This window comes from Lissotriton vulgaris, chromosome 3_1 (assembly GCF_964263255.1).
Source record: "Lissotriton vulgaris chromosome 3_1, aLisVul1.2, whole genome shotgun sequence".
NCBI lineage: Eukaryota > Metazoa > Chordata > Amphibia > Caudata > Salamandridae > Lissotriton > Lissotriton vulgaris.
In genome coordinates, this window is record NC_141689.1 from 1,746,293,751 (window position 1) to 1,746,307,118 (window position 13,368).

At 42.3% G+C, this 13,368-nt stretch overlaps 1 protein-coding gene across 2 annotated transcripts in view; it reads right to left on the minus strand.

The window, feature by feature from the left end:
• ABHD18 (abhydrolase domain containing 18) overlaps positions 1–13,368 on the minus strand; it is a 215,809-nt gene that overhangs the window by 153,128 nt on the left and 49,313 nt on the right. For both annotated transcript variants that reach the window (XM_086962179.1, XM_086962180.1), the window contains exons 3-5: positions 12,503–12,587; positions 11,819–11,919; positions 10,129–10,207 (exon numbers count right to left, since the gene is read on the minus strand). In XM_086962179.1, coding sequence (XP_086818305.1) covers positions 10,129–10,207; positions 11,819–11,919; positions 12,503–12,587 — 265 coding nt within the window. The remainder of the gene's footprint in view (positions 1–10,128; positions 10,208–11,818; positions 11,920–12,502; positions 12,588–13,368) is intronic.

Sequence of the window (13,368 nt, forward strand, 5' to 3'; positions counted from 1 at the left end):
CCTCCACTGGCTACGAGTCAGGAGCAGGATTAAGTTTAAGGCACTCTGTATCGCCTATAAGGCCATACATGAGACTGGACCTGGTTTCCTTAGAAAGGCCTTTCGGATCTATGCCCCTAAAAGATCGCTGCGATCAGCCTCCACCTTCCTACTACCTGTCCCTCGCACCAGAACCTCCACCTGGGGAGACAGACGTTTCCTGGTGGCAACTCCCAGACTCTGGAATTCTCTGCCCATAGCTATCAAAACCTGTCCCACTCTCATCTCCTTCCGCAGATCCTTAAAGACCTGGCTATTTGATCAATGATTCCACCAGTTGGCTCTTGCCCCATGAAGTCTTTTAATGTGCCGAGACACCTTAGGGTATTTGTCGCGCAATACAAATTACGTAAACTAAACTAAACTAAACTAAACTAAACTAAACTGCTGCAACCCACCTTCTATTTTCCATGGCTGCTCTCATTTGCTAAACTGATGCCAGAGCATAAATGAGACTTCATATTTATTATATTTGGAGGCTATTTTAATGTTTGACCATCTCTCAGGCAACCACTAGGTATTAAAAATTAAAGACCAAACGGCAGACCAAGGCCAAGCACATCCAGTCCACACGTAATAACAATTTGTAGGGTGGTGCAGTCCCTTCCTACACCCGCCGTCCAGGGGTGTTAAATGAAAGCCAAATTCAAAAAGAAGATGGAAGGTGCACTTGTTCCGAAGTCAATAAGGCAACTTGAATAGTTATTCCATAATTCAATCCTTTTATTCAATCGTCCTTTTAAAACTGGCACACAGCCAACGCGCTTCGTTCCCGACTCTTTGTTAGAGGGAACTTTGTCAGGGCTCCTATATAACACAATTCCAAACACATATAGCATAAGTTAAACCTCAATATGTGGTGCGTACGGTAAACTATCTCATAATTTCAAATATTAATCATATGCTCTATGTAGCAGTACAATACACCTCCCTCTCTATTTGATGCACACGATTTCTCACAAATCCAAGATTTAGCGGACGTGAGGACTTCCTATGTATTCAATGGCATCAACGTTGAATCTCAACCCTCAGCAGTATAGTGGTGTTGTATGTACTAACAAATATGAGGATCCCCTTTGGGTGGCGTGATAATCGGCACACACAGGGGATCCTCCCTTTTGTTAGTACTTACAACAAATCGCCACTATACTAAATACATAGGAAGTCCTCACATCCGCTAAATCTTGGATTTGTGAGAAATCTTGTGCATCAAACAGAGAGGGAGGTGTACTGTACTGCTACATAGAGCACATGATTAACATTTGAAATTATGAGATAGTTTACTGTACACACCACATATTGAGGTTTAACCACTAGGTATTAGACAGCTGCTTGTAAACATAGGCACCTGGAATAGCTCATCTCCAAGGACTAAAAAGGGCCCAGCAAGGTATCCCAGAGAAATAATGTGGAGCAGGACTATGTGGTTGAGACAGCTATAAAGATGGGAGGATCACTTAAATGGTAGAAGAGTGTCTTTACTATGACCCATGGAGAAAAAGAGCAGCACTGAGGTTCCAACCTCTCGGCCCACAGTCAAACAACACTTTCTAGAACGACCCTGTTCAAATCATAAGCAAAAGTCCAATCAAGAGGATTGGTGAATAGCGGCTCACAGCGGACTCTAGACAAGGTAAGGGAAATACATGCAATAACAGCATGAGGCGACCATAGAGGACATATTGCTTCCACAGTCACATTTGTCATACATTTCCAACTTCTCTCTTCAGTCTTGTCCCCTTCTCTCATCCTAGATCACGTCAGATCTTTATCTCTCTTACTGTGGTCAACACAGTTTTTTCCAGGATTTGGTTTTCACTAAAATAGGATGCCCACTTTAGTTTTCCAAGTCTTGCACTTGATACCCTCCACAAATTTCTCCATCCCCATCAAGGGAAACATACAGATCTGTTCATGCTTAGGTTTCTTCCTTACTTTCTGTTGTGGCTCTTTACCAAACAGAATTTATTCAAGTTTGTATAAGTCTTTAGGGATAAGCGGGTCGGTATGGTATGGTATGGTCGGTATGGACAATTCTCCATTTTCCATCTTAACTCACTCTCCTTACAGGCAACACTTCTCTCTCTCAACTTGTTGGTATAAAGGGCAATTGAAAGGACGCAAGAGCATTATGTGAAAGGTCATGACTAACAGATTCCATTTCTCATGACATGCAACTACTTGGTGTGAGAAGTTAGCCTGGCATATGATGTCCACTAGTTCTAGTGGGCACCTTGCACCAGTCTAATCGACCCTTATTGATGGTGGTTGTAAAGTCAACCTTATAGAAAGCTATCCTAGTGGTAGCATGAACCAGTAGTCTTCAGGCCAAGACTTCAGTAGGCGAGTTAAGCAAGTGGTTTTACCATATATAATCCCTTGAATACCAAATGAAAGGACACCACACAAGGTATATATCAAATATATATGTAGTTAATCTAAACACAACCCCTCTGCACTCTTTATGAGTTCAGAGGTCAAAATACAATACACCACCTTACCCAGGCTGTGTGAACAGACCTGTGGTGTCAGTTTGGAAGGCAAACCAGGGGTAGCACAATACATGCTGCAGCCCCTGGTAGGCCTAGGGTGCACCTATGTCCTGGGTAACTATGGTACACTATACAGGGGCTCACAAGGGCGACCCAGTAACCAATCTGGTATGTACCTAAAGTACATTGAGTCCATTTTATAGAGAAAGCAGATAGTCTGGGGCCCTGAATAGCAGGGTCCCAGGCCAACTAAGTCAAAACCAGCAAAACACCAGGAAAAAAGTTGGGGTAACCATATAGTCAGATTCCACCTTCCTACACTTGGTAACTCTTTGTGCCATGTTTAGATTATGCTCAAAGGCTTTCCTCTGGTATGCCGGGTCTGGTGGCTTAGTGGACTAATGCATCCACTGCAGGGATCTGTGTTCGACCTCATGGTCACAGGTTCAAATCCCGGCGGGTCCACTCAGCCTTTTATCCATCTGAGGTCGATAAAATGAGTACCCTTGAGTTGGGTAACAATAAACATCTGTTATTCAGCGCCAAGAGACCTGTGGGTGAACGTGTGCTTTACAAATACACATGTTATGTTATGGTATGGTAGTCACATCGTGTTCTTGTATGAGCTCTTTCCTGTCATCTCCATGGCCTCTCCTTCAGACCTGCAAACCATGTTGCGTCATTGTCGTGAATCAAAAATTAAATTAAAACAGGTTTCCTCTGCGCTAAAGCTGGAAAATAACATTTATTAAAGACATTAAGGTGAAAGGAAAACCCACGTCAACACTCCCAGAGGATTATCAATATTCTTTAACAGCATCTGTTTAGCTCCCTTGTTTTCTAGCTGCCTTTCACTGTTTATCTGCATATTCCTTCCTCCTCATATTTCTCTATACTTGTAGTTCTACCACCGGCTGTATTGACACAGCAGTCAGCAACTATGCTCCTTTTATGGCACCACAAATTCAGACAGCCCATTGCCTGATGTGTGACCTTTCCTACACTGGCAGCCCCATGACTACACTCCATGGTAGGTCATACTATCCGGGCTATGCAGAACTTTTCCTGCTTGAAAAGGGAGGCATCCTTCACATGGCTATCCTACCTTGGTGTCCAATGATCATTTCTCCACAATAGTTTGCTTTATTCCAATATTCTGACATCAGTAACTGTCTACCCTAGTTATTCACAAGAGACATAAGGTATTGTTTCAAATTATGGTATTCAAGCTCGTCTGAGGATCCGGTCTATTCCTTTCCAAGGATCCAGTCTTTCCTTTCTTAACATTCTCCCTCAGCTGTGCCATAAATTTTGCCAGCTGTCTCCCTTACACCTTTTTTATGTTTTCATGCAAACATTTATCTATGTTTTATTTGTGGTAGCTCTTTTTGTGGTCTTTCTCACGTATGTGGTTGCACAGGCCTCAGACAGTGAACACCACCATTTTACATTTTCACGTATAAAGTTGACATCTTTCTTAAAGGCTGAATCTTGACACACATTTGCATACATGCCCATATGGGATAATATTCTCGGAAATGGATTTGCTTACATTTACACTCATTATCAGGGCCTTGAATATTCTGTACCAGAGTTAACTTTACTGCCAAAATATTGATGTTTGTTGTGGTCCGCTCGGCGACATCCCTGCAAGGGTAGAATCAATAATGATGGCTTCACCAGAGCTCTGGCATGGTAATATGGGTTCCGTTTATTATATAAACACCACCAATCCTTTGTTTAGAGAGAGGAGCAATTTGCTGTCACTGTCGAGGTTGTCCATGCTGAATTCCAGCCCAGCTGAATCCTGTTTACCATCCTGAGAAGGACAATGGCCTGCTCTGCACGAGAACGGGCTCCCAAATGAAACATACCCACTGGTAACTGGGGTGTTAGATCACCCTAAGGTATTGTGACAGCTTCATACCCCCAAACCCACTAGGTTAGGAAGCGCTAGGTAGGAGTATCAATATGATTCTACATGTCTGCATTTAATCAATGTAACAGCACCATGCAGTGGTTGGATTATTCATCTTCTTTACCATTCTAGTAATGCTGATTACTCCGTTCGGTTTCTTTCTATTTATCATTGCAGCACACATATTTTACATAAGAATCATATTGCTTCAATAAATGATTGAAATGCCAATTCAAGAATAACTTGCATCGCCCTTTGGTCAAGTAGGAGATATTAACGAAAGGGACTGATCTGTTTCCACAATATCCTTGGAGACTCAGCGCTGTAATGCTCTGAGGTTGCATATACCATCCAGTACCTTGTTAGGTTACAGGTCCAGATGGGGCACTGTGAGATAGCCAGGACTAAGGTCAACATATCCAGATGGGGTGAGTGGACACAGACATACACAGTTTTGACATTTATGCTGTCCAAACACATAGTCCTACTGATATGGTATGAACAGTACAACATGGAGCTTCCAACGTTCTAGCTTGGGTACTTATTTAATAGGTTTCCTGAGTCACCCTTTGGCCCAGTCTAGAGATGGTTGAGGTTTCTAGCTTGGGGGATGGTCTTCCCCTTTGTCCCACGCAAACTGAATTGCCTATCCATGCATGATGTTGTCTGGCTTCAATACCTTTTACGTGACGGCCCTTTGATTGGATACTTTCCCCTTCCTGTTTCCGGGATTAGAGCTCTTTGCAGGCTACGCTTTAGTCTCCACGTTGGTTTGAGGCAACCATTTGCAGTAGAGTTCTTACTTAGGATTGCAGACTAAAGATGACTTGAACTAAGAAGCTGCTGTTTTATGATGCAGTAAAGTCACAACGTTCTTGTTTGTCTTTAATGGTCCTGGGAGTTACAGTATTAAAGGGATTTGAAAATTATACTTGCTTCATTAAATCTTAGATTTCCTATGCATGAAAGCTAGGAAAACACCTATTTTATATATAGGTGATGATATTTCCTAATGATTAAGTACTCATATGCCCTTATTCAGCAGCACTTGATTCTATTTACCTTCTTATCAGACATAGACATAGTAAGTGGGCACTTTTCTGTTTTCCCCCAAGGCCTCTGAACGATAGCTGCTTTTTATTTAATGAATGATGACAAAGTAAAATAAGTGTGTATTGTAAGAAAGTGACTCTGTATATACTGGACCAAAGTAAGGTACAGTGTTTACAGAGACCACAGTCCCCAGAAGTTTGGCAGAGGCTAAAGTTAGATATAACCTTACTCTCTAAAGTGGTAGCTTGGTCGAGCAGTAAGGCAGTATCAGAAGACAGTGTAAAGCATTTGTTGTACACACTCAGTCAGCAAATGGTCTCACACACTCAAGAACTGAACTCTAGGCCAATTGTTTTGTATCAAAAGATATATTTGTTTTATTTTAGAACCAACAAGGTATCAAAATATACTTTTTTAGAATGGATTACTTTAGTTAAATGCTTTTCAAATAGGCAATAGACTCTTTGAATACAATAGTCACAGTTTGTTGCAATAGGCAACACAATTTCAAACACAATGCAACATTGAGCTCAATGGGAATGTCTAGTTAAATGCAATTAATTACTTTGTAGATGACTTTTCTAACCACAGGACTGGATCCTAGATTCAGTCCCGGGACATGTGCTGTAAACAGTTAAGTAAAAGCGTTTTAGTTACAGTAGTGATTTCTAAGTAATATTATTGTATTTTTAAAAGTTGAAACTTAAAAACTTTTCTGGATGAAATTACCAATGTTATCCTACGGAAGGAAATTCAGTTTGCAGGTAAAGTATGTGTATATTAGTTTTGAAATTCAGTGCTGGGCTCCTAGGTTCAGCACTGGGACATCTATCTAAAACAGGTAAGCAAGTAAGTTTTTATCGTTGGCACGATTTTTAATGAATATTTGTGAGTTTCAAAAATCGACACTTAGAAACTTTTTCAGCAAAAATCAGGCAATTATATCCTATGGAAGGAAATTCAAGTTAATGGTAAGTACGGTTAAAATTACTTTGAAGGGTCAGTACTGGGCTAAAAAATGCAGCACTGAGGTCTCTCCGGATAGCAGGTGAGTAAATGGGAATTTGTGGTTCGGCTGATTTTAGCTGAATATTTTTAAGTTCCAAAACCCCACACTTAGAAGAATTTCCAAGCAAAACTAGTCAATGTTAGCCTATGGAAGAAAAGTGAGTTATCGGCTTTTAGGAAAGTACTCGACTGGCAGAGTTAAGGTTCTGGGCATAGACTCAGGAGTCTCCCAGGGTGAGGTAGGCACAGTTGGTACAACCTCAGCGGCACAGGGTTTGCCGGGTGCAGAGGTAGTTAGGCCCTATTTTATCCAAAGCGAGGCAGGGGGCCTTCGGTTGGTGGCTGCTGGCTAGCAGGCCACCCGGCTGTGAGAGCTGGGCTCCTGGTCACTTGCTCAGGGCAAATGGGGAAGTAGATTAGGGCAAAGGGTGCACATGAAGAGGCACTCGGGCAGCTGGGTGAGGGTGCTTTTGAGCCGTCGGGCGCACAATGTTATTCAATGGAGATCTTGAAAAGGGAACAAAGGCTGCAGGCGCGGGGACGGAGATTCTTCAGGAGCGACCAACACTTCGAGGGGTAAATTGGGATCTTGGAGGATAGGTAGGCACCACTGAGTTGGGCACAGGAGGCCGGGGGGGGGGGAAGGGGGAGGGGGGGGCGCCGGGGTGTCTTTGGACGTCGGGAAATCTTACCCTCTGCTGGTCGTGGTTGGAGGGGTTCCTGGTTCTGAGGCTGCAGATGTCATCTGGGTCGTTGAGGAGGGTCCTTGGGCACTGGAGTCCAGGTCAGAATCACCGGGGGGACGTCTTCTGGGTCTTTGTCCACTCAGGCACAGGCCGTGTTCGGCGGGTGATGAGTGTGCTGGATTCGCGGTTCCTGGCTGGTACCAGAGGTATTGCTGTTTGAGCAGAACCACTGTTCATGAGAGTCCCAGTCTCTAAGATGGTCAAGGCAGGCAGGTCCTTCGGGGTTCTCGAGGTTGCTGTCCGCAGGAGACGGTGGGATTTAGCAAGAGCAGGTTCAAGGTTCAACAGTCAGGTAGGGCTGGGTCCAAGTCAGTTGGTCTCGTCCTTTTGTTCAGAAAAGGGGCTTTTGTTAGCAGGTGGTCTTCTTGGTCTTCTTTCTTGTTTCGAAATCGGGATCTGGGGAAGGAAGGTTCAGGGTGCCTCTAAATACTGAATTTAAGGGTGTTACAGGTAGGGGAAGGGCCGGGCCAATAGGTCCCTATCCTGGAGTGAGTACACTCCTCTCCTGCGCCTCTCCTCTGGGAGTGGGGGCAGGAGCATATCTCGGATTGGGCAGGGCTCCCCATTCTCAAGATGGCTGGAGCCCGGAGTTGTGCTTCACCTCGTCTCTCCCATCTGAGTGGTGGAGTTGGCACAGGTTGGCACACCCCCTTTTCTCACATAGGGTTTCCCGCCAGTCTTTCCGCCAGACTGGGGGTCAGAACTGGTGGCGGCCAGTTGCTGTGTACAGCAAGTGGCCTGGAGAAGCTCACAAAGGCGGCATGCCTTTGAAGCTTCCCCCTGCCCATCTTGGGGGAGGAGACCTAGCACCACGCCCTGGATGTGCATTGATAAAGGCCCAGGAGAGCGGGGGCTCTCCACCCAGGGGACCAGCAACATGTCTGCTGTGTGTCAGCCTAGGCAGCCTCTCAGACAGGACGTGGATTGTAGGTTAGGTTTCAGGGGGCATCTCTAAGATGCCCTCGGTAGTGCATTTTACATTAAATCCCACCCTGGCATCAGTGTGGGTTTAGTGTGCTGAGAAGTTTGATATCAAACTAGTCAGTCTTCAGTGTAGCCATTATGATGCTGTGGAGTTCGTAATGACAACCTCCCAGCACAATCTACTTCTAATGGCATCACTGCACTTACAGTGCCCAGGAATGGCCCTGGGTACTGTAGGGGCACAGGGCTCATGCACCTGTGCCGACACCAATGGTATAAGGTACCCAGCTAGAAGGGTGACCGATATATGCCAGGGCAGTGGGTTTGTGGGCATGGCACACAGGGATGTGTGCCATGTCGACTCTTTGTTTAGTTCTGCACCAGGACACTCAGTCTGCAAAGGCAGAGTGTGGGTGTCAGGGTGCAGGGCACCTAAGGGTGGCACAATTAAGTGCTGCAGCCCTTAGGAGTTTTCTCTGGTCGCAATGCCCTGGGCACCTAGGGTACCATTTACTAGGGGCTGACATGTGCCCAGAGATGCCAATTGGGTTTTAGCTTCAATACAGTTTTTAGGGAAGGGACACATGCCCTGGGCACCTGATTGGCAGGAGCCCAGGGCACACTCAGTCAAAGCACATCAGCAATTCAGCAAAAAGTGGGGGCATATCATGCAAGACATATTGCACTTTCTCACATGTATCATTTGTCAGGGCTTGGTAAGGACATGGTAAATGTCAGACTAACGAAAAACTGTAAAATTTTAAGAGGGTGCACTGTCTTTTTAGCATCACTGGGGAAATTCCACCACATTTAGACTTGCCTGCCTTGGCAATAATGGTTTTCTCCTAAAGTGAATGCCTTTACCAGGAGAATTGCCTCTTTGGGAAGGGAATCCCCCGCAAGAAATTCTACCAAATACCATGCTGCATGATGGGGTTTTCAACACCCAAGTATGCAATGTACTGCACCCAAGAGTGAGATACATTGACACTGCCCTATTTATCTTGTCTCGCTAATATGCAGATGTTTTTTTTCCAGCACATTAAGGATTGAATGCTTAGCTTTCTATGAGAAAGCAGATTTAACATTCTCTTCGATAGAGTAAGCTCCATACCCTATGGTGAGACAGCAGTATCTGTTGGCAGAGTGTCTGGAAGGATGTCTGCCATCAAGAAAATCGCACACTGGGTACCTTGACTGCAAATGCATAGACAGAGGGTCCACACCATGTTTTGACAGAATATCCTTTGCAGCAATCCTCGAAATCGATCCATAACACTTACTCTCAAAGTCATATAAATGAGTATCTGCCCTCTGGAAAGAGGTCTTCGAAGACCTCATTAAAAACAGACCACCTTTTGAAGATCTGTTCTAATTGCCCCGTCTACAACAAATCTTGAGAGCGGGTTACCGATGACGAAATACAGTTCATTTCTATACCAATATTACTAGCTAACAAGACAATGCTATGAATAAGGAGATCAAAGCAAAAACAACATATCCACAACTGGCTGCAATAGTGAAGCAACCCGAAAGACTGGTGGATCAAAGAAGTTCACACAACAATGCTCATCAATCTGTACATGTACAATTAAATATAGTAGAAGTATTAATTTGGGGATGCATAATAGTTCTGATCATACTCTCTATCAGTCAGACCTTGTACCCGGCAAGTATTCTTGCCCTTGTACTCTTTTTTGCATCACTCCTACCTTGACATCTCATGTTTGTTCTGTTTCCAAAACAAGTTTAGGAAATAGTAATGCAACTGTGACACTTGACAAAGGCGTTTGCCTCAGTTATAGAACAATGTGCAGATATTTGTCTGCAATTAATGTATTATTCCTCAATTTAGTCATAACATGAACAAGAGCTAATTTGCCATTTGTTATCTACAAAACATCCATTGAAATAATTATGATAAACAGAATAAACAAATTGAACGTACGTGGTCTCCTGTGCCTGCAAGATGAATGCACACTGGTCGATATTTACTCTTCCACTCCTTAGGCACAATGAACTGAAACCTTCATAAAAAAACACACAAATATAAACAAAACTCAATACACTAACAGCAACCATAAGCAGCTCAAAAGCTCACAATCAACACGTTTCATCCATTGCAATGGACTTTGTCAGGGTGACAATAGTCACTGTAGGTACTAAGCCAGATGTGCTGTGTCGCGAAGTGTGCTTCATAGAATTCTTGAAAATAAGCTTCCAAAATATTCACTGGCCGTATGCATCACAGGCATTATTTTTCCTGGTGATCCAGATTACCAATACTGGACTTGATATGACAAGCAACAGTAGGACCCGGATTAAGGGAATCGAGGAGTTTCGCATCCATAAGCCTCCTTCGGTTGAGGAGGAGGGTTCACAGCACCAATAGTAGTGCCTGACAGGGCTTACTATCCCGACCTTTCCTCATTCCTATTCCGTTATTCTGGGTCATACTGCTGCTATGTGTGATACTTTTAAAGAAAAATCAAATAAAGTCAAGTACCATACAAAGCGTATTTGTTTGATTTAGGTGTTTCTCTCTTCTTACTCATTTGTTGTTATTTGATGTGGTACACTGCTATGTTTCTTGCTTGCTATTTGAAACCTTTTGGTATATACACCTTGGCAGCATGTGCTTGTGGTGTGTACACTCATTTTAGAATACTCTTGAGAGCTTTATATTTGGGAAAACAGATTAGGTGCGGTCTTCCTGGTCCGCTGCAGTTTTTGTCTTTAAATAAATCACCTTTGTGCAATATATCAAATAAAAAATACAAAATAATATTTCTCATAATCTACTGCTGTCAGCTGCCATGCCCTGAATGCTGCCCCAATCACCTTCACTGCGATCTCCTAATCCCATTTTCTCCCAGACATCTCGACTCTGATAGGGGAGGGCCTCTCTTTCAAATATTACTCAATATTCTGCTGAATATTATCTGCCCTCCCAAAAGATGCATCCCAGGATTAACGGCCAATAAAAGTAAGTGTGTGGTATCGTTTACACAGTAGAGACGTGTTGCAAGAAAGCAGTTAAGACTGCATTGGCTCACACAACATGAGAGCAGTTGAAGACATTGTAGTTTGGTGAATAATCATTAATTACCTATAATTCAGATACTTGCAGATTTCATAGAAATAATTGCCACTCGCAAGATGGAATCTTAAACATCAACATCTTTTTGTGGCGCACCAAAGAACGGATGGGACATCTATTTTGAGATATTCTTAATTTCTTAAATTATGAAAACAGAATCAAATCCAGATTTCCATCACCATACAAACTATGAATGAGATGAAAGTTACTGGTCACAAGAACAATTAGCTGAGATAATGAAAAGAAAAATATAAATAATATAACTGTATTTTTTTTAATGGCAGACAAATCTGGTTACCTTGCAGATTCACCTGCAGCAGGTCACAACCCTGCCCACAGGTTTACACTTTACAGTGGTATTACAAGAATAATTAGGAATGCAGTAGTCAAGATGTGGGTTTAATGCAAAATGATTTCTGCAGCATGCCATAAACATAGCACAATTTTACACTTTAGTTCTTCTACCCCATCATCCGACTGATACACAGAATAATCAAGAGGTCAGTTTAATTATATGTGAATTGACCCAATTGCTTACCTTGCTGTAACACACTCTGAAGGCATGACATCTGGAACATAGTGTGAGAGGGGAGAAATAAAATGCCCATCAAGGATCTTGCAGTCATTCTGCTCTTCCACCTAAAATTGAAAATAAAAGTCTAATTCATATCTGTTTGATACCTCAGCAGCCCACCACTGTTTGAGAAAAGTAGTGAAACACTGTGCAATGTAAACCAAAATCAGTTTAATTCATTCATTTTACATTTGCAGTGAAATGAGAGGCATATTCAACAACCCATCAAGATATTTAGATTGGTAGCCTACCACAACATATCAGAATGCAATCTGCTTTAAGCAAAATAGGTCGGTTGTTGAGATGGTAGAATACAATTTTCACTATTATCTTGTCCAATTCATTATTGGATAACCGCTTACTTCCGGAGTCAACCAACTTGCAAAACAAAGTCTTCAGCAAAATGCTTGGTCAATAGAACCACCAACATAGTATACATTTATGGAAATGTGTGAACCAAGGCAAGACACTGAGGAAATGTAGATGACTGTAAAAACAGTAAGCCACTGAACCCCAACTTCAGGTCTATTTCCTAGAACATAAAATGCCTATACTCATTTTCACTAATTTGCAGCATTTGTTTTATTTCCAAGTAATTGAATGTCAGGAGTTAAAATAAAGGTAACAAAAGAGATGAAAAGGAATTACCTTGTCAATGTATACTGGATAATCATCTGGAACTAGATGTTTGCACTTTTCTCGGTCACCAATAATCTTTCTAAAAGCAAACAATCTACAAGTGATATAAAACAAATCAAGTATTGTTAAATTGCATTTTGTCTATATGAAAATGTTAAGTATCTCCACTACGCAATGATGAATATCAAAAACGAACTCCAAAAGTGCAGATTTATTCTTTTCTAATGAACAGAAAAATGTAATGGAATCAACAAATAGTTTCCAAATGGTATAAACATGGCTATGAATTTGGTGCCAGGCTGTTATGAAGATACCCCACATGGTGTTTTCAAAGATCTTTTTAGTTAACTTTGAAAGAATACTAGAATGTACAATCTAACGTTGTGTGCTTTGTTACACAAAACAAAATGTACCTATGAATGGGTCTTTGTTAAGCACAAAAAGCGGGGAGAAAGGAAAAGGAATTCTAAACCGAGCACGGAAGGGATGTAATGAGGCAAGCAATTTAATGCAACATACCCCTACAATATCAGAAAATGAAAGACCCTTCAACACATAAGCACTGAACACTTCATAAAAACCACACATACCTGAATTATACATATTCAAGAGGCATATATCTGCCCATGACAATAATAAGTTGACAATGTTAACCAGAAGATACATAGATGAATAAACCAATACAGGTTTAGTGTTACGATTAAGAAAATAATTATAGAGGGTTAGGTCTGCACAAGTGCAGAAGAGAGAAGAATTTCAAAAACGTATGTATGAAACAAAGGGCATTTTGAGTACAAACAGTTTTGGACGCTATAGGGGAGAACAAAAGGGCTTAGAAATGATGCTAGGGTTTAGCAGTACGGAGATTTGAACCT